The sequence below is a fragment of the Pleurodeles waltl genome, chromosome 2_2 (assembly GCF_031143425.1).
Source record: "Pleurodeles waltl isolate 20211129_DDA chromosome 2_2, aPleWal1.hap1.20221129, whole genome shotgun sequence".
NCBI classification, from domain to species: Eukaryota; Metazoa; Chordata; class Amphibia; order Caudata; family Salamandridae; genus Pleurodeles; species Pleurodeles waltl.
Genome location: NC_090439.1, coordinates 1,169,559,807 through 1,169,581,475, shown reverse-complemented (window position 1 = coordinate 1,169,581,475; position 21,669 = coordinate 1,169,559,807). Strand labels below are relative to the sequence as shown.

At 43.0% G+C, this 21,669-nt stretch overlaps 1 protein-coding gene across 4 annotated transcripts in view; it reads right to left on the bottom strand.

Annotated features, from left to right (window-relative positions):
• The window catches only part of MFSD3 (major facilitator superfamily domain containing 3), a 63,320-nt gene extending 43,806 nt beyond the window's left edge, over nt 1-19,514 (bottom strand). The window contains exons 1-3 of one of the 4 annotated variants that reach the window (XM_069221155.1): nt 19,220-19,514; nt 14,915-15,697; nt 4,733-4,880 (exon numbers count right to left, since the gene is read on the bottom strand). In XM_069221155.1, coding sequence (XP_069077256.1) covers nt 4,733-4,880; nt 14,915-15,596 — 830 coding nt within the window. In that variant the 5' untranslated portion in view covers nt 15,597-15,697; nt 19,220-19,514. Of the gene's footprint in view, nt 1-4,732; nt 4,881-14,914; nt 15,698-17,408 lie in introns of all 4 variants that reach the window. The other 3 variants (XM_069221156.1, XM_069221153.1, XM_069221154.1) reach the window with 3 other exon arrangements.
• Nucleotides 19,515-21,669: the final 2,155 nt, after the last annotated feature.

Here is a 21,669-nt window from a genome sequence, read left to right as displayed (position 1 = left end):
TGGGGGGGAAAGAAACTCTAAAATGGCTCTGAACTTGCTCCCAACTTCTTCATCCTTCTACCTGAAGAGATCACAATTAAAATGTTGTTTAAAAAAAACAAAAAACCTCAAGGTCCACCATAATCAGAGGCTCGAAGGGAGCCCTCAGCAGTGCCTTCCTAATGGAAGATCCCAGGAAGTAACAGGAGCGTGAATTACTGGCTTCTTCAAAAAGAAATTTCTTACCAACCTCACCACCAAGGGAATTACAGATTCCAACTGAAGACTTCTTAACATCATTAATGCCTGCCTACTTCAGTCGAAGAGAAAAAACTGTACTAGACCTCAAATTCCAATGATCATCTTTATTGTTGAATGAATACTGCCTCCTTAGCAGAACATTCCATCAGAATGTGTAGGAAAGTGCCCTTTTTTGCAACTGAATTAAAAACAAATTGTATGACAAACAATAAAAAAATGTGAAAACAAAACAGATATATAAAACCATACAGTACAAGAGTTCCGCTCCTTACCTGCTTCTCGCCGCACACCTTTTACCGCTCTCTCCTACTACCATACCCCAGCCACGCTCATAAACCCCTGTGCTCCCACCCCCCTTCAAAGGACCTAATAAAGGCGGCTGCAGCATGAAGCCACCTGCACCAGCAACATCTAGACTTCGACACCAGCACCTACATTCTCATAGGAAACCTCAGCACCACTCTTTCGTAGTTTTGGAAACCTTGTACTCACCCAACATGCTGGTCACATCCTGAACCCAGCTTTCATCTCATTCAATGGCATTATGATCAACACACCCACATCTGGATCACCACCTGTGCAGGTACCCTGACCCCTCAGAAAAGACGTTAAGAAGCAAGAATGCAAATGCAAGCTAGCTAAATACACTGAAGAACTCAGAATGAACTGCACTGCAAACAAATGGAACAGAGATAGGAGGCGAGTCAATAAGAATCAGACAAAGAAGCAATCAAACCTACCCAGAGATGCTACCACCAGAAAATACGGGAAACCAAAACGAAAGCTCTAGCGGAGCCCATCACAACAGTTCAGATAACAGCTATGAACTTTTCGCTATCATCAAGGACTTCACCACACCAGAAGCAACAATCAACAACATCACTCCCATCCAAGAACTGTGCAATGACCTCTGACACTTCTTCTGTAACAAAATCACAGCCATCTACACCAACTTCGACCCACAACCAGACCCTCATCAATGAGTATTCTGATATCAGACAAAGGTGACATTCTGAAAACTTTGAACCCTATCACTGTGGAGGAAACCACAGCTATTCGGAAGACCTTCCGCTCCAGAGTTCCGTCTGACCCTTGCCCCCACCACGCCTTCAACGAATGTTCAACGCCCGTAAGCAAAGCTCTCATCCCATCCTCAACACCTCCATCGACACAGCCACCCTCCTGGAAGCATGCAGCAGTCAACACCCTCCTGAAGAAACCTCAGCAGAACCAGCCAAACTCACAAACTACCAACCGATCGCCATCATTCCAAACCCGGCAAAAGTCCTAGAGAAAACCATCAATAGATGCCTTTCCGACCACCTCAACAACCACTAGCTCCTCGAAGCGTACAATCAGGCTTAACATCTAACCACAGGACAGAGATTGTCCTCATAGCAGCAACAGATGACATCCACATAATCCTCAACAAAGGAGAAACTGCAACCCTCATCCTACTAGACTTCTCTGCAATTTTCAACACAGTCTCCCATCCCATCATGATCAGACGAGCTCACGGGGCTGGCATTCAAGGGCCCACCCCTATAATGGATATGTATCTTTCTTATTGAAAGAACAACAACAGTCAACATGACACTTTATTGCTGAGAAGGCCTGGAAACTCATTTGCGGAGCCCTGCAGGGTTCCTCATTCAGCCCAGCCCTCCTCAACATCTACATGATGCTGCTTGCTGATGTAGTCAGCGCAGACATCAACATACTCAGCTACTCCAAGAACACACCACTCATTTTGTCCCTCTCGAACAAAAAACACAACACCAGGAAAAACTTCAACTTGTGAACGGCCGAAGTGGCCAGGTGGATGAAGTTCAACTGACTCAAACTTAACTTGGACAAGACCGAAGTGGTAATCTTCTGAAAAGGATGCCTCGCAGTGGGACTCCTCTCGGTGGCATGTAGGCCTAGGATTTACCCCTACTCCCAGCACATATGCAAGAAACCTCAGAAAAATTATCAACAGCAATCTGGACAGGATTGCCAAAGTCAACGCCGTCACCAAAGCCTGCTTCCACACCCTCAGGATGCTGAAAAAGATATTCAAGTAGCTACTTAACAACAGCATGAAAACTATTATTCAAACCCTCCTCCCCAGCAAACTAGACTACAAGAACGCCCTCAACCTGAGAGTCACCAACCAACTCATAAAAAGGCTTCAGATCGTTCAAAATGCAGCTGCCAAAATGGTCCCCAACCTCCCACGTCAGTTTCACATCGCACCACACCTAAGGGTACTACACTGACTCCCTATACATCAGCTCACACTGTTCAAGCTCCTCGCCCATACTTACAAAGCACTACACAAAAGCAGTCTTGCCTACCTGAACAGATGCATACAACAACCCTACAGACACCTGGGCCCTGCCAGACTCTCACTGGCCCACATACCATGAATATGCAACAGATGCATACAACAACCCTACAGACACCTGGGCCCTGCCAGACTCTCACTGGCCCACATACCATGAACATGCAACAGATGCATACAACAACCCTACAGACACCTGGGCCCAGCCAGACTCTCACTGGCCCACATACCATGAACATGCAAAAGCAGAGCAGCAGGCCACGACTTCTCACACATCATTCCTAAAGCATAAGACAATCTCCCGCACCACGTTAGAGCCCCCCCTGCTTTCTGAAGTCTGCAAGAAGCTAAAGACCTGGTTGGTTGAATAATGCCTCTCTGGGCAGCTTCACATACCTGAAGAGCGCCAGGATACCCTCATGGGTAATAAGGGACTATAAAAATCAACATAATATAACAAATCGAACCTCCTCATTTTCTACATAATGATGTCGGATATTGGTGTTGAACTAGTTAATGTATCGGTGTATAACATGGCAAAAGAGACACATGTTCTTGAACGACCTAACAAAAAATGTCAATATCTCTGAATGGGGTGAAAAAACTATCCAGCAGTAATGGGGTTAAAGTCGGTAAAAGTCTATAGAGACTATTGAGTAGGCAAGCACTCAGGTGGTAAATGCAGAGCGTATACTGCATGCTGTAAAATGAAAAATGTGAGTAGTAAGTGTTATCACTCAACAGACTGAATGTGTCACCCTTGATAAGCTAAATATGCATTGCCACTATGAGACGAGCTTTCAGTGTGCATATGGGTACCCACATTCAAACACCCAGACTTCATCAGTGAGCACTTAACTCAGCACTGACTCCCTGGGATATCTTAAAATGGCTTTCGTGTCATATCAGACATCGTAATTCAAGAGACAGGGTATAAAAATGCTAAAAACATTTGTAAAAAAAACTTTGGACCTAATTCACAAAGGTAAACTTAATTTTTTGGTGTAATGTTAGTATTTTTGCTATTCACAAACTACAAGTGTAGTTCTACGTGTAGCATTTTAACGACTGCAGAGATGCTAACCTAAAACTATACTCGTAGTTTGTGAATAACAAAGAAATCGTAAACTTATACCAAAGTGTAACTTTAAGTGTGTGAACAAGGCCCCTGGTATTCTATTTATGGAGCTGCCTTCATTCACGAACAAAGGAAAGCAATTTTAGGTCGAACCTACTAGAAAGCATAAACTGTTAGGTTGCAAAAGACCTCTTGCCAACTTACCAAAAACTTACAGTGGGCTTACCACGGGTTGGCTATATTGTCACTCGAGCGTGTTTGTTATCCCATGGCTTGCATTGTCCGTCTTGTGCCAGTCCCTCCTTGGCACACAGGCGCCTGTGTCTTTACCCACCCCATGAGAATGCGTGGGTTTTCTGGTTTTCTCCCTCGGGTGCTTCTCTCCCCAGCGCCCCTCACTGCTCACTCGTCTGCGTGCCTTTTTGTTCTATTTGCATCGGTGTGCTTCTCCCTTATCCTGCGTCTTGTTCTCTCCCCCGTTTGTGTCTACCTCCGTCTTCTTTGTTTCTCCCCCCTTCATGTGCTTCTTTTCCCTTCACCCCCACCCGCTATCCAGATCCCCTCCCCTGCTGCCTCCTTCTCCACCCTACATGTGGTCCCATTTTTGCTTGCAACAGGTTCTATTAAATGACATGCTTGCATCTTCTCATCTTTTTTCTCCATTTTTTCTCATGCTGTACAGCATCAACGAAAGGCAACTGCAGAACCAACAGGTCTCAAGGGTTCAACCTACTGGCTTTGCCAATACTTGTTGTAATTAGTTAGTGGCTCACAACTTCAACTGTATACCTGGTACAAAAGCTATAAAATGTTACTTCAAACTTCGTTAGTTGTATTCAATCAAAAATACAAACCAGGCATATGAGTGTCAGAGTACCTGAAAGACTAATAGAAACCAAGCCACAAAACAACCTTTCCTGGCATCATCACAGCTCCCGATAAAAATGATTTCTGTAAACCACAATTATACATGAGTATATAATAAGACAAACATATTCTATATTCACTGATTAAACCATAAACTAATAAAGGTAATTCAGAGAAGCAGAGAACGGTGTCCCACAAACATGTTTCAATTCACTTGTTACCTTTTTCTAGATATCAGCGCTCCGCCCAGAGCTGAACCCGCAATGGAGAAACACATGGCCACCATCCCACACCAGAATCCAAGCTCCTGCGACGAGAAGCCGCTGTCCAGCAAGAAGAGCGGAAACATGGTCATAGCACCCTGTTCACCTGAAAGGAGAGGCACCAACTGATGAGGACATGGAAGAGCGTATCCAAGGACCTACAGTTCTTTTCCGATGTCCTCTCTGAACTCAAGCAATGCCTGCCTGAGACCCATAGGAGCCCTCTAGAGGATACAGTTCAGTCATTAACATCAGCTTCTTGGACGAACAACATTCATTTTGTTGGCTTACCCTGTGGCTGGTTTAATCTTGTCTCCTCCGAGGGTAGAATGTACCAGAGATCTAGCATAACTTTTTTGTATTTAACCTGTGGACACCGTTGTTAGCAACACACTATTTTCTTCCATCAATATTCCAATGTCATGCAGCTATATTCAAGTGTCATCTACTCTAGACATCATGATCCTGAAGAACTGCTGAAGGGGAGAAGGTACATCGAGAGACAGTATTTTTCAGACCTAATCCTTCAAATCAAAGGTCTAGCTAATGATAGTCCCCGGAGATTAGGTCAAGGTTTTAAGAAGAATGATTTATGTGGTGCAAGTATTGGAATGTTTGTGTTGTGGCATTACAGGTGATTCAGTAAGTGGGAATAAAAAGTATGTCAACAAGTGGAGAACATAAATAGCTTAGGGTAAAAGCACATTCTATTGCAGTACAATGTTTTAACTCTGAAGGAAGTGTGCAAGTTGACAACCTCTATCAGGGACAATTTGTGTTCAGATTCAGTAAGGAATCTACAGGGGAGTAGCATTTAGCTGTGTATTGGTTCCGATGAGAGATGGACGGGAGAAGACTGCCAGCCAGGACCTGTGCACAGGACTAGGTACCCTCTGCCAAATGATGTAAGCGCTTGGTCTGGGGGAGGTGGGGCTAGGTAAATGCATCCTGAATATGCTGAATGTGCAGAGATCTCTATTTAACACTTGTCTTCATTAAATAGTGCCAGTACCCGGCTCCTTTTAAACAGGTCTGTGATACTTGATGGTTTATCAAGGGCTGACTGACTTTTATCTGTGTCTGTAGACAAGTGGCCCTCATGTGTAAAAGGTGCAATTGTTATGAATTTAGAGGAGGTAGACAATCTTACGGCCAAGGGTTCTGAGCTTGTGTTTAACTTCCTATCTTGAAATGTTGCTGGGGCTCATGGTAAGCTGTCTCAACCAGATTGGGCTTCTCTGCTAGGGAAATATGAGTTTATAATCATGCAGGAAAGCTGGGATACAACTCCTACGTAGTGCAAAAGGTTTTCCTGCTACTCCATACTTGCAGCTCCCTCAAAATCCTGGTGTCTAAAAGGTGGCTTATCTATATAGGTCAAGCTTGTGGTTAAAGAGCAATTTGTCCCATGGGATTTTACAGTAATTCATGTAAGTAGATTTTTTTTTATAGTTAGTTGTTATAATAATGATTTTACAAGTACCGTCAATAAGAATTTTGTAACCTTTTTTAAGACATCTGATAATCTTATGACTAGGTATTGTCTACAGTCTTCTGAGTGTAATGTAATATAATATGCTGCCAATTGTTAGGATGCTGTTATGCAGGGGCTCTTTTGATCACAGGGGTGTTGAGTTAGGCCACTATGTTCTGGCCCGGATCTTATTAATATCCATGAAGTCAACCTCAATAGTGAACTTAGGACTCCCGCCTTCCACAGCAGAAGTTGCATGTCCATAATTGATCACGTTTGCCAATTGGGGGATATTCCAGAGACCGGTGAAGTGTGAGAAACTGCATGTTATGTATGGAGATCATAACACTTTGCTAACTACATTCGCTTTACCTCTGAACCGTGTACACATTTCAGAGAATCTAGCTAATCAGCCTCCACCCCAACATAATGGGCAATCTGGCGTTTGTCCAATCCTACTGAGTTTTCAAAAAGGTTAAGTAAAACTAACATGGATCATTTTGTAGCTTGCCTGCAAGGAATTCTGTCTAATGGAAAGTTAAGTGCCCAGTTTCTGGTACTATGCAGTATTATTAGGAAACTCTTGAGCCTGTGTGCAACTCACCAAGGTATTACATCGCTGGTTCGGCAACTCTTGTTCACACACAAACAGGGATTTGCTCAGGGTTTTGTCCTCTGTACCACAGAATCCTTTAGAACAGTGGTTCCCAACCTGTGGTCCGAGGACCCCTGGGGGTCCGCGAAGCCTTCTCAGGGGGTCCACGAGAGCCTAGAAAATTAACAAATATGAACAAATATTGACAAGTTAGGTCCCCAGCTTTCAGTAATGACACAGGCGGGGGTCCCTGGATTCCAGATGATGATTCAGTGGGGGTCCCTGGGTTCCATCAATGTTAAAGTGGGGGTCCACAGAAGTCAAAAGGTTGGGAACCACTGCTTTAGAAATGTCAAAGCCATGTGCCCCATATAAAGCGGCTCTGTCAAAAAAGGAAATGTGAAATCTGTAGAGACAATTGGTATTGCTTAACTGTGGCGCCTCTCTTAAGAAAGTGGTTAGTGCCCTTAGAGTACAGCAGAACTCTGTATCAGCAGAGATCAGTGAGTGAACCACTTTAGTACCAGGTACTGTCCAATTCCAGGTAGTAGTAGTAATACTACCATTTCTTTTTTAGTATTAATGGGGGAATTAGTAGGCTGTGTTTATTAACTTGTTATTGCGCTGAACCAGAGTTCTCTGAGTAAAGCTTCAGGACCAGGTGGGATACCAGTTGAAGGAACAGTGCCTACATTTGCATTTAGCGATAGGCAAACACACCATAGGCACACTGCTCTGTGCCTGGCCTTTATGGGCTTGTACTTGGCATCTGAAAAGGTCAACCAGGCCATGTCATGGGCACTCCTGCTAGAAACCGGTCTAGACGCAACTTCTGTTCACCTTCTATCAACTCTACATTATAACTTGATGGCCTGGGTCAGATTTGGACCCAATGGGGAAATCTCTGACCCGTTCACATAGTATCATGTTAGGCAAGGGTGTGTTTTAGTTCCCTTGTTGTTTATTTTGTACATAAACAAACGTAATGGTTATTTATAAGGAGCTACTTTAGATGTCCCTCATGTTAACTCCACCCTCATACCAGTACTCCTCCTATATGCAGATGATGCTTAGCTGCTAGCTAGAACTCCTAATGTATTGCGTTGCTTGGTTAAAGTATTTTCTGATTTCATGATAGACCTTGATTTGTCTACTGATTTCTCCAAGTCTCATACCATGGCTTGTGGTCCTAAACATCAAGTATCGCGCACCCTTTCCAATAATGCAATAAACTTATCAGTGTGGCTAGTTTCCTGTATCTCAGACTTGTTCAGCCCAGTGACTCCTGGGCTGGAAATATTTCAAGGCGCTGTGCAAAGTTTTCTCAGGATGAGTTCGATTGTTAACATTTGTCAGGCAGTCAGGCAGTCAGGGTAAGCCTATTTTGTCTCTTTTAGACAGTTATGAGAACAATGTACTTTAGCTGCACTTATGGGTGTGGAATATGAGGTTATTCAGATTGTGGAGCACTCCAAACAAAGAACGGATTCTAGAGATGCCTTCTTTCTCTACTGCATTCTATTCCATGCTTCTTTTGTCATGAAGAGCTCTCTTTACCTTGAGGGTAATGTTGAGATATGGCACCTCCTGCTTTGGCTATCTATATGGAATAATTCCCAGGCTACTTTGAATCATGCTATAATCAGTGACTGTCTTAGTTGTGAGCATGGTATGAGCATCCCATGGATAAAATATGTTTAAAGGAATTTAACTGGACTGGGTAGATGTTCCTTATTTGATAATCCAGCATCAATATGTAAGGAGGACAAATTGATTACTAAACGGGTCTTGATTCTTAAACACCTCTTGTTCAACAATATGCTGATTTGAAAACAAATACTGGCATGGAACCCGATCTGTCCTTTGTACATAACAGCTAGAGTGCCTTGTTATTGAGGGTTAGAACAGATTACATATGTTATTTATTGTGCTTTCCCTTGAGGCAAATTGGTACATTAGCTGGATTGAAGTGTGCTTGTGACAGCTTCTCTGCACAATCTCTACTGCACTTCACACTTTTTTGGCAAATTTTACAGGGAGTTCAGAATGACATTTTTATTTGCACTCTAAAGAGTACATAAATTCAAACAATGTGGAGCTGCACTGCATAGTTTACAAGTGTTGTCTAAAGAGGATGTGTGTTTTAGAATGTTTTTTTTTAATTATCTATTTATCGGAAATAATTGAACATATAGATATCTGCATACTGTATAATATATTTACATATGCTTGTTTTTATGATTGTCTCAGACTTTCAAATAAATATGAATTGAATTGAATGTCTTTAAAGGGTCAGGATTTTTTGGTTCACAACTTGAAGACATGTTACACAGAATATTTAGGAAAATGAAGCATTCTTATTCATTTCAGAAACAACAAGTCAAGTCTTCTTTTCCGTTCAAACACAAGTTCTTCAGACAACCATGTTGGAGACAATGGAATGTGGAAAGAGGATCAAGATTCCAAGGGAAAGATTTTTTCTACAAGGTCCAGAGGAAGCATAAACAAGATACATTAAATATGAATCAGCGCTCCTGAATATCCCGAAGACCAGGAAGTGTTCTCAATGTTGGGGCTTGGTAGCAAGAATCACTGCTTCCTGAACATGTAAGAGTAATCTAAAACAGGTAAGTTGGAACTGAACATCATTCAAAGGGGCTATACGATAGAGTTTCTGGCTTTCCCAACCCACTCAAAGACCATTCATATCAGATTACTGAAGCCCCAGGAAAAATGAAAGCATTGAAGGAGGGAATTCAGTCACTCCTGCTGAAGAAGGCAATTATTCCAGTACTAAAGGAGGAGGATAGAGAAGGCGTGTACTCAATTGTCTTTCATGTCCCAAAACAAAAATTGGGATTTCGGATTTCTATAGACTCAAAGAACTGGAAAAAGTCAATTAAGAAGACTCCCTTCAAGATGAAAACCATCAAAAGAAGTATTCTCCTGATCCAGAACGAATATACGCTGGCAGCATTGGATTTAATGGAGAGTCAGCTCCATTTACCAATGTTCAAGTCCCATCATAAGTTCTAAGGTTTTGTGTTCAGGGCCAACACTGACAGTTCAGAGTGCTCCAGTTTGGCCTGCAATTATCTCCGATGGTAGCCCCAACTGTTGCTATCTACATCTCCAAGGAATTTCAACATTTGCTTATTTGCCTGATTGGTTGATCCAAGCTCCCTCGCATCACACTCTGACTCTTCATTCACTAATTCATACGCTAAACCAGTATGGCTTTCTCCTCAAACTACCCAAGTGCCAACTACAGACTTCGATGGAGCTCATCTTCAAAGAAGCAAGACTGAACACACAACAAACCACAGTCTTCCTCCTAATGGAACGATCTGTTGTCTCCAAGATCCGTTAAGATCTCTTGTGCCTCTTCAAGAAGCAACAATCTACAAGTAGATGGAGCTTCAAGGGCACATGGCAGCATCAGTGTTCACTGTTTAGCAGGCACGTCTGTACTTAAGACCACTCGTGACATCTCCACAGTGAAGTGGCCTTACCAGCAAAGAACCTGGAGAGAAAAATACCAGTATCTGTGGATGTCAAATTGTCTCTAAAATGGTGGCTGAATGTGGACAGCCTGTACAGAGTTGTCTTGATGCATCTGGATCCCCCTCAGGTCTTAAGGACAGATGCCAGCACTCTAGGATGGAGTGCTATGCTAGATCAGTCAGTCCAAACTAAATGGACTTGCATAGAGGCCTCAAGATCGTCAAATTGGAGAGAACTAATAGCTGTAGCCAGATCTTCTCTTCACTTCAAGTCTCAGCTGTTCCATTCCAAAAAGATGGTTACTGTGTCCTATATCAATCACAAAGAGAGTACTCATTCACAGCCATTGAACACAGTAGCTTGCTCTCTGGCATTATGGGCAGCAACACATCTTCTGTTCATTGCAGCAGTCCACATCAAGAGTCTGGACAATACAGAAGCAGATCTCTTGGAAGGGAATTTTCCCTCCTCTCAAAATCTGAATCAGTCAAGAACAGTATTTTAATTGTTTTGCAAGTTTGGATACCCATACATGGATCATTTCTCATCTGAAATAAACACACCTCTCCCAAACTTTTGTTTTTTTCCAGAATAGGAAGTCTGGAGAGTGGATGCTGTTTCTCTAAAATGATCAAAGAGCTGATATGTGCTTTTCCTCCTTTCCCACTGATTAAGCAGAAGTTCACAATGTGGTAGTTCTCCCACTCTGGCCCAGGAGAACTTGGCTCCTACTTCTCAAGGAGATGGCTCCTCAAACTCTGTGGGTTCTGGCTCACTTTCTGTCTCCCCTACAGACATGCAGCCCTCAATTTCCTTTGCACCTCACCCTGTTGGCTTGGAGGTTGAAAGGCTAAAACATGAGAAGCAAGGTTTACCTCCTCATGTAAATGGTGTGGTTCATGGGTCAAGAAGAGCGTCTGCCCTCAGATCCTATTCTAGACATAGGAGTGTATTTGATTCATGATGTTGTACTCACAATCTGTTTTGAGATTTGTGTTCTGTCTCTCTATTCTTCGATTTATTCTGGATAGTTCTGAGAACAGTCTCTATTTACTTTTAAAGTACAGCTGTGTGCAATCAAAGCCTTTCATGATGACTAAAGAGGAAAACGTCTAGTTTTTAAGGATGTTCAAAGGTTCTTTATACAAAAGAGTACACTGTTCCTATAGAAAGGTGCACAGGTTGAAGAAGAGGCACTTCTTTTGTTAGAAGCAAGGGCCCTCACACATCCAATGGTAGAAACCAGCCGCGATCGCAGGGTAGGTCTACGGCGGTGGGACAGCGTCATACGAATACGACATTAGTCCAACGGACCGTTGAATCCTAAGGAGCCTAGAAGGGCCTAGGAGGGTTCCCCTACGTAGACTATAGATTATTACAGACTTTTATGTAAGTAGTCCTTCCTTTTGTTTCCCTGATATTATTTAGGGGTACATTGAAAGCTTAGGAGTCATAGTTTTCTGGTCCCAACGAAGCACCACATGATATGTAGAGACACCCAGGGCGCGAAACATGTTGATCGTTTTTACCAGCAACAGGGATCGTTTCCCTGGTTAGTCTGGTGTTGGCTGCAGAGTGGTGGAACCTTATTCCTTTCCCACTCCCCCTTGTTTTTAATGTTGACCTAGAGTCTCTGTACCAATTAAATCAGTTGTTTGGAGACTTCAGAACCAATTTAAAGTTTATCTTTGTTCTCCAGCTTTCTCTTGAGGGTAGGCGTGAATATACTCCTACTACTACAGCGGCATATTCTTTTGCATATTCTTTTGATTCGAAAAGATCTCCGGCAAAGTGCCCCTCTGTGGGGCCCGTCAGGCATTGCAGTGCAGGCCTGACAAGGAGCTGGCCCTATGATGAAGCATGACATCCATTGGATGTGTGAGGGCCCTTGCTTTTAACAAAAGAAGTGCCTCTTCTTGAACCTGTGCACCTTTCTATAGGAACAGTGTACTCTTTTTGTATAATTTAGTATTTAGTGAGGCGTACACTGGACCTTATAACCTCCCCGTCCCTTTTGATATTGAGTGTTCAAAGGTTCTGCCATCTCTAAACATATTTCTCATACTTCGATTCCTCCCTGGGCTCCATCTTTGATGTTGAAAGATTTACAGTGTTCTCTTTTTCAATATTTGGACACAGTGGATTTAAAATTACTCACTGAGAAGATTTTCTTCTTGGTGGCAGTCATTTCTACTCCGAGGTTAAGGGGACTTTAGGTTTTACTGAGTCGTCTTCTTTTCGAGTTTCTTGGATGAAGCAGTGGTTTTAAGGTTGGATTCTAACTTTCTGCCTAAAATCAAATCAAATTGCAATACTTTCTCAAGAATGTATTCTTCCTGTGTTTGATCCTTCTCAAAATAGATCTGTTTATTACTTTTGGCTTTCCTGGAAGATTTAAGAAGGCTTCTAAAAATAACACTGGGTGATAGATAAAGGAGACAATTTTGTTAGCCTATTCGAACTTGAATAAGACTGTACCTCACAAAGTGTAAGGCCAGTCTACAAGGGTGTTGTGGCTTCCTGAGCAGACTTTCATGGTGTTCCTTTGGACGACGTTTATAGAGCTAGTACCTGGCCGTCAGAGCACACCTTTATAAGATAGTATAGACTGAAAAATGTGTAGAATATTCATACGAATTTTGGTGCAGGGGTGTTACAAGCTATGGATCCTTAAATGAATATGTGCCTTATGCATTTATGATCATGATTTTTGCGATTAAATCGCAGAGGTCTGCATTAAAACCTTGATTGGGTGTATGTCATTATTTTCTAATATTGTCAAAAACCTTTTGCTTTGGTATATCTTACTGTTAATGACTGGGCCTAGGACGAGGGATGTAGAGGCAATGCCACATTTACTTACTGGTAATCTCCATTATTCTTAGCCTTTCTCGTCCTCAACCCAGGTGCTATATCCCATTTATTCTGACTGGTGGCTGGGCCTTTGACAGAGCTTTGGGTTACAGGAAGTGCTGGAGTATGCTGTTCTGTTACAGCACCCAGCTGAGGTTATGTGGGTATACTGAAAGCATTCCCTGTTTTGTTTCCTATCTTGAGATTGGAGACAATTCTGTTAATGACTAGGTCAAGGACGAGAAGGACTAAGAGGAATGAAGAATACTAGTAAGTAATCAGGGCATTACTTTCCCCTTGGTTGATTCACAAAAAAAATCTTGAACCAACTCGAAATTGGAAAAAAATGTAAGAATCTTACAAAGAAAAAATATTCTTACTTAACTTGAATAAACATAGAATAAATACATCTACGTTTCGGAGTCCGATTCAGAAACATCAGTTTCATAACCCAAATATATCAGATTCTCTGAAACTGAGAAAAAGCTCTTCCCCAATGATTGACAATCTTTGCATCAGAAAAAGGTGGGACTTCTGCTGATCATCTGATGAGATAGAGAGAAGGCATCCTCAAGATGGCTGAACACCACTATCATAGACTCCATCTCACCCGCCTATCAACCAAGTATGGAAATACACGTACTCCTGGCCTCCAGAGAGCAGCTGCCGCCACAGCCATCAGTCACGCAAGTAAAATGGTAGAACCACTAGGTTGTAGTGCTGGGATCACGTACCCAGGATAGAGGAGAAGGTATGTCACCGCACACCCTCTACAGTAATCAAGGTAAACACACTATAAGTGCGATGGCCAACAGTATAAGGCAATAAGAGCCCCTACAAAGTAACTTCTAAAAAACCTTGAAAAAACACCAGTTGAGGTCACAAGGAAATCTACCTCGACCCGAGAGTTCCAATTAGATTGGATGAGAAGTCACGGGAGTCTGAGAGAGACATTGTTCAACATCGTTGAGAGGACTTGAAGCCAGAGACCTTAAGAGGTGGCAGTTGGCCTAAAGTGTTTTAGAAGCCTGGATGAATGTTTAATTAATTTCGTAAACATCGAAAAAGAACTCTGGATCTTAGTAAGGGACACAAAAACAGGAACAGATACCAGTGCGACCAAATGTGCTGTATAAGAGTTGATCAATGTTTGAGGACTTTGGTAATCACTGAAGAAGAGCTTTGGGCTTACACTGGTAAGGCGAGAAAACAAAAGGCACAGATGCCAGTGAGCCCGATGGCATCCTCTATCGGCCAATGTGGTCGGTCACCTCTTGGACAGACAAAACCACATATGGAGTCAAGGGACAACACTGGATGGCAGTAGAGAGCTACTGCTCGAGGAAAAGGTTTACAGGTTCATCCAGGTGTCTGTGTATAAGGTGGGGAATCAAGAGGCAGAAGTACCCATCATAAATTATACTGGATTGACAACGAAGCAAAATTCACCAATTCTATTTTTTAGAAGGCTTTGCGTTTTGTATTGGAGTGTGCAAATAGATATCAATGAGGGGTGCACAAAAGAGCCCTATTTGTCACAAACAATCGTATGTGGTGCACTGCATGGTGATGAAAGTTAAACGGTGGCGGGGAAGTGTTAGAGGTGGAAAAACAAGGAAAGAAAGGGAGCAGTGAATACACAATGTTCTATATTTACATACATGCTTAATTCTTAATAATTAAAAAACGCTTTAAAGTAAAATATGAAACATACCCAGTTTGTAATTGAAAACAAAGAAAAGAGTCCAAGGGGTGCCTGGCACTCTGAGAAGCTCCTTCAGCACTTCCCAAGGGTTAAGACGTTTCTGGTGGGGTTTTTCCTCTTGGACAGAAGTACTGGAGAAGCTCTGGAATGGTGTTACTTGCCATGTGTAGATAATTACAAGAGAGTACACAAAGGCCAAAAGTAGGAAAAGTGGAGACCACCCGACACGGTGGATAACAGTCAGAGAGACACCGCCTGCCAGCACATTGCCTAGCTTGTATGCCACCACCTGGACGGTGTTCCCATAGCCAATCTCATCATGGCTTAGAAGCTTCACTGCCATCCCATCAACTGCAACGTCCTGGACGGCGGCCATGACGTTCATCAGAATCAGCACTATGGCAAGGGCGGTAAAGTTCACCTCGGGAGACAATGTTGCACAAATTAGGCAGGCCACAGTTAATGCGCACATGGTCAGCAGCAGCCAGGTTTGCTTGGTCCAATATTGATCCACGAAAGGAGCCCAGACAACTTTGAGAAGCCAGGGAAAAAAGAGTGATTTGGTCAAGCCAATGCGTGTGAAAGAGTGGCCGACAGTTCGCAGGTAGATGGGCAACAATCCAGACTGTAATCCATGGGGCAACCCCTGCACAAAGTACAGCACTCCAAGAAACAAATACTTGCTGACCATTGTAAAGGCAAGGTCGGCATCTGCTCTTACAACCTAAGTATTCGGACTGCCAAGGGCAATCAACAATGTGCGAAGGATGGACAGGAATGTGATGTTTTAACCTAAAAATACCAATGGACAACAATTAGAGAACAACACAAGCAGAGATTTGTGTAACAAAAAAACACAATTATTTCATGTCTACAAACTACAGGATGCTCACAGGAATTACTTTAAAAACAAATCATTTTTTGGCTCTTTAGCTTGCTTAAACATGTTCGCATGGGGCTTAACTTTAAAAGATTTGCAAATAACTCTAAAATAAACAATGTCACGAATAAAGCATTTAATAGACTGTCGATTTCCATATATACAGAAGAGATATGCATCCTGCCAGCATGTGCAAAAGGTGCTTTTCTGCCACTGGTCCTCACAGTTTTGGCCAGCTACCTCAATGTTGGGGCTAGGTTGCAAACTCTGAGTCCCATATTAGCGATCAAGCAGTGGATAAAGGCAAGGAGCAATGACCGTCCAAGGCACTTGAACTGGACTTCAATGCTCTTGTCTGAACTGCACTATTATGTTAAATTTGATGTTTAACATTTTACATAATTTAACTATCCGGTTCCTGTTTTCTACGTTTAGCTTTTCATTCCTGTCTATTATTGTTAGGTTAGGGGAAGACAGAAATGATGAGATGGAAGAAGAGAGAACCGCGTTAAGGCAGAGAAAAGTGTATGAGGAAAGCATAGTTACTGGAGAGGAGTGGCCCATAACTTAAGAAGACAAATTTCTCCGGTGCATACCAAAGGTGGTGTTATTCCCAAGTTCAAACGCACATAATTGTACTCATGTCTCTGCAGACTCCTATGAAACTGATAACTCTGTACAGGCCAAGTCTTCCCAATGTAACATTATATCTCTGAACTGAATGTCTCAGCTTTTATACCTGGTCAACATTAGAGTAAGAGACTGCTGCCCAGCACGGCCAATACCCAAGCACTGCAGTATCTTTGACCCGCAGAATCAATGTGTATGCTCCACCAGGCCTCCAGTTCTACGAGACTGGTTAAATTCGAGAATTGGTTAAACTCCTTTGAAAGTTAGTATTCTGCTGTTTTAATGTATACAGAGTTTCACAACATAAACTGATGCTACACAGCATCTCCAAGATTATGTTCAGAGTAGTTGTACAGTGATGTTCTCTTAAAAACAATACCAACAAAGTATAGTTTTGTCCTCATTATTCACATATTGTAGTATTTCAAAAATCTAATTAAAAAAATCCAAAGATATGCAATTGCAACACACGAATTCTATAGAACCATCACAATAATACATGGGTTCATATCCACAGCAAGTAGCCAAATCTATTACAATATTTACGTCCATTTTTGGTGAAATCATTTTCTATCTTGGTATACAGATATGATGTTTATTTTCAGTACCATCGTTATGAAGGTGATAATAATAAACTCAAAAATGTTATAAATAATTCCAAGCCAGGTGGATTGATTTTTTTATGAATATAGATATCTGAAAAGCCGGCATATCACCAAACTAAGGAAGATAAAAAAAAGACTATTGAAGTTTTTGTTAATTATTTTTTTCATTTTAAATATAATTTTTCAATAACTGGAAGCGATCAGACCTAGTGTACAGATCAGTATCTGCAAAAGATGATTCACTTGTACGTTTGTGAGATGTTTATCTCCTGCTAAACCCGTCTGTTTTTTAACTGAGAGCTCCTGGATTTGAGAAAAGAAGGTAATTCAAAATAACTTTTAAGCATACTATAGTTCTTGTAGCGTGTTATTTTAAGTTTTCCTTTACCTTCGATCTGTAGTTTTTGTGGACTTCTGTGGTGCGAGAGTAGAAATGTTGTTTTTAGTAATGAGTTGTGTTGCAAGGGCAAGTTCAACTGACGTTTTGTGCATATGTTTTAATGTTTGTGTTGGATGCATTTTTTTAAGATGCATTAGAGCACCATTATTTAACCAGACTTGAGCATATATCTGTAAACCTGCTTTGGCACACGGCCTTTGCATGCTTGGGTACCTTTCTGTACATTATTTGATTATATTCTCTGCCCTAGTTACTCCGATAGCTTTATGTATGTTAGTATGTGTAACGTGCAAGTACTTTTCTGGAAGGTTTACTAAATATGTAGCAAGTCCATGGGTCTATCTGGAGGCATGGGTGTACATCCACATGAAAATTCCCAGATCTAATGCCTTTGACAATGACTGTTTTCACTTCCTTCTAGCATAACACTACCTCCAATTCAGACATTGTTATAAATCCCAATGTTAAACACAAAAGATGATGGTAAGAATGCTTGCAATAGATCTAACCATTAGCATTTGACTTGGAGTAATATTCCAGCCTATATCTCTTTTGCCCATCAGGCCAATTTCAATGTGGACCTAGCCATATGCAAATCAGTTTTGAATGCTTAAATAGGAACAGTCCAGCCAGGCCCTCTCTGAGCCAGAGCACAAGCAACCCTAGGTCAGTTTCAGCCTGATTGGGCTTTTTCAGTTGGGTGCAGCAGCTTCAATGACACAGTGAGCAAAGCACCTATGTCTGGGTATACCCTTGGTCATTAGGTCACATCAAACATGCAAAATGTGATTATAGGAACGCTTGCACAGCCCCAATCAAGGTGACACCGGTATTGAATTGCTTGTCTTGTGGTTCAGGGAGGACCCTGCCAAGCAGGCCGTACTTATCCCATTGGAACAGAGTTGACTGCCTTGCATATGGCTGGGGCCAAACTTAAGTGACATGGTGGGCAGAAGCATGATGAATTGGAATGCTACCTGAGCTATCACCAATAGACTTATTGCAAGTATTACTTCAATCATGTTTTGTGTGTTTGATGCTCCGCCTTAAGAGGCAAGGGTACGCCCAGACGTGTGTCCCTTCTCACTGTGCCATTATCAAGTTATCCCCAACTGATGAGCCCTAATCAAAATTAACCTGGTCGTGGGTTGTCTTTCTTCTGGTTTCAGAAAGGATCTGGCCTGGCAAGCTGGAGTAACCCTACTGGACCAGAGTCAAGACTTATTTGCATATGACTAGATCCAAACTTAGGTGACAGTGGCTAAAAGAACGATGGTTTGGAATGCTTTTGTGGACGACTGACAGTGGTTAGTCTTATTGCAAGCATTCCCACATCACCTTTTGTGGTGATGCATTCCGATGCTGCAAATCTGAAGAGATGTTCTTAGGGGCTTATTATCTAAGCTTTCTATATTGGTGTAATCAAATAAACCATTGTGTAATCGTTGGTCAACATTTTTTTTTTTATAACCACTTTTATGTTCTCGTTATTTTTCAAAATCAGGCCACCCTACCCAGGGAGTTTGAGACTTTTTACAGCTGTAACAGTACGTCCGCTTTACGCGTGACATCTTTCCACAGTCCTGCCTTTTTGCTAATTTGGGATTAGCAGTGCAAGGTTCGTTACCTCCGATTTTACCAGTGTTAAAGTGGGCTAGACACTGGCAATCCCTGCGTTCAAAGTGCACTTAGCTAAAGAGACGCATTGGTAGAAGGTGTCACGCATGCCGCGTGGTCACCCAACAGCGGCGCCTCCAGCCCTTAGCCGGGGGCGCGCGGCGTGGACTATACTCGGGTACCTCGGCCTCGCCTGAAGCCCCGTCCGAGGACCCGCAGAGCCGCCGTGGACCTCTGTCACTCGGCACCTCTAACGCCGCGCGCTGCCGTGAGGGGAGCCGTTCCGCTTCCGCCCTCACACGGGGCGCGCGGCTGGCCGGCGGTTGCCGCACTTCCGGCGGCAGTCTGGGCGCGTGCAGGCTGGAGTGAATGGAAGTTAGCGGTGCAGCAGCATTTCCGGTTGTCGGCATCGAGCCCTGAGAGGCCGCGCGAGGCGCAGTGACGCAGAACGATATCCAGGCGTCACCGTCTGCACGCGCTGCGGAGAGGATGTGACGTCACCTGCCGGTGCGGAACTTCCGGCGAACATCAGGCGCGTTCTTTCCACAGTAAATTACCCCTGATGTGGGCTTGGGAGATTGTACAATTTTCTAGCATTTTGCTACAAGAACCCTCCCCCCATTCGGGTCTGTTGGCATTTATGCGAGCACGAGCCGAAGGTATCAGCGCTCTACCTGAGCACCAGTTACATCACACACGGACTCCTTCATTTTTGTTTTTAAGACCCGATGAGATTAACCGGTTGGCCAGTTACATCACGAGGACTCGTTCATTTTTGTTTTTTAGGCAGTGGGGCCAGATGTACAACGCATAGGGCCGTTTTCATCTTGTAAAATGAATTTCTCTGTGTACCAACCCTATTTCGCCAGTCAGTAACAATTACGGACTCGCAATATAGGGCTTGCCAGTCGATGGGGCGTGTAAAGGGCGCACCCTTCCTAATAGCTAGTCGCACTGGTATGTAAAAATGTTTTGCGACTGGGAGTGTGGTTGCAAAACATTCAAACTTTACCGACTACTTGAAGGAGGCTGCTAGAAATGGGGTCTCTCGTTGGCAGTCAGTTTACAGGACACAAAGCCTGCATGTGGTACATAGTGGTCTGCGATATGGTAGTATACACCCATCACTGTAGGTCAAGTGCGAATGCCAGTCCTATCCTCACTGCTGACAACCAATGTTACAAATGGAGTCTCTAAGTTGGCTGCCAGTTTACACCCTCTCCAAGTAGGGACCCTCACTCTAGTCAGAGTAAGGGAGATTCCCAGCTCACATAACCTCTCCTCACCCCCTTCGTAGCTTGGCACGAGCAGTCAGGCTTATCTTATTTGCACATAACACACAATAATACAGTGAAAACACTGCTAAAGGGCACACCAGTGTTAGAAAAATAGCCAGTATTTATTTGTGTGAAAGAAGACCAAAACAGTAAAAATCCCACATACCGTAATAAAGATATACATTTTGCAAGAATTAACTTAAAAATACAGTTTCTTGAAGTTGATTGCTCCACCTGGGGGCCATCACAGCATCGTGAACAACAAATCCAACAGTTCAGGCCGACCGCAGAATCACAGGCCAGCTACGGTGTCAAGAAGACCCGCAACAGTACCTTTGAAATGTAGGGCATCATGGACCTCCTGATGGGGGCTCCTTGGCGTGGCTGGCGTCAGCAGGCGTCGGTTCTGGAGGTCGGTGCTTGAAGTCACACAGGTTGCAGATCAAACTCTGAGCTGATGACAAAGTCAGGGGCACTGGCATTGATGGTGTCTGGGCTGCGGTGCAAAGCGGGACGATGCGATGTGCAATGCCCTCAGGCAATGGTGTAGTTGATGGCGTTGTGGTGGTTTTTCTCCTGTTGCAGTACGAAACACACAGTTCCCAGTTCTAGAGGCAAATTAACCTGAAGTCTCTGATATACCTGAGACTTCCAACAGGAGGCAATCAAGTACATGGGACTGGGGAACACCCCTTCCTAATTGCGAGTTACCGAATCGCAAAACTGGGTTTGTGCATCGGGAAATGCATTTTGCACGTCGCAAACTGCGAATGTGGCCCCTAGTGCGGCCGGAGACGCCCATGGTGTGGACACATGATAAAACCAAAACTTAATACCAGTTCTAAAAAAATATTTTAATAGGCAGAAACACACCTTTTATTACAAGACATGCGCACATCTAAGCATATTGTATGCCGTGTGCCACCCTACATATTTTATGCACAATATTCTATACTGCGAGTTGGAGTAAACAGTATTAATAAATGGGTGTTTCTGTGCTTCCATTCAAGAAAAGAAAACACTACTTATTGATGAATGCCATTTTCAGTATAGTATAGTTAATATGAATAATGTATTTTTTAAGAAACCACAGTTTGCGTGGCAATGGAATATCTTTGTGTTCATGGATATTAGAATGAGAAAGAGTGAAGTAATACTGCTGAAGAACATGCCACATTGTGCTGCATAACGTGTCTTTTCTTGACGTATAGTTTAGGTACCCTTGCTGCATAATCTGTCCCATCACTGCTCCATCCATTCTGTGGTCCTGACGCAGGGATGGATGCTGTGAAGTGAGTTGTGAATCTATCCCAGAGGCACTGAACGCCGTCTGATTGGCCAGGTGCCTTATGTCA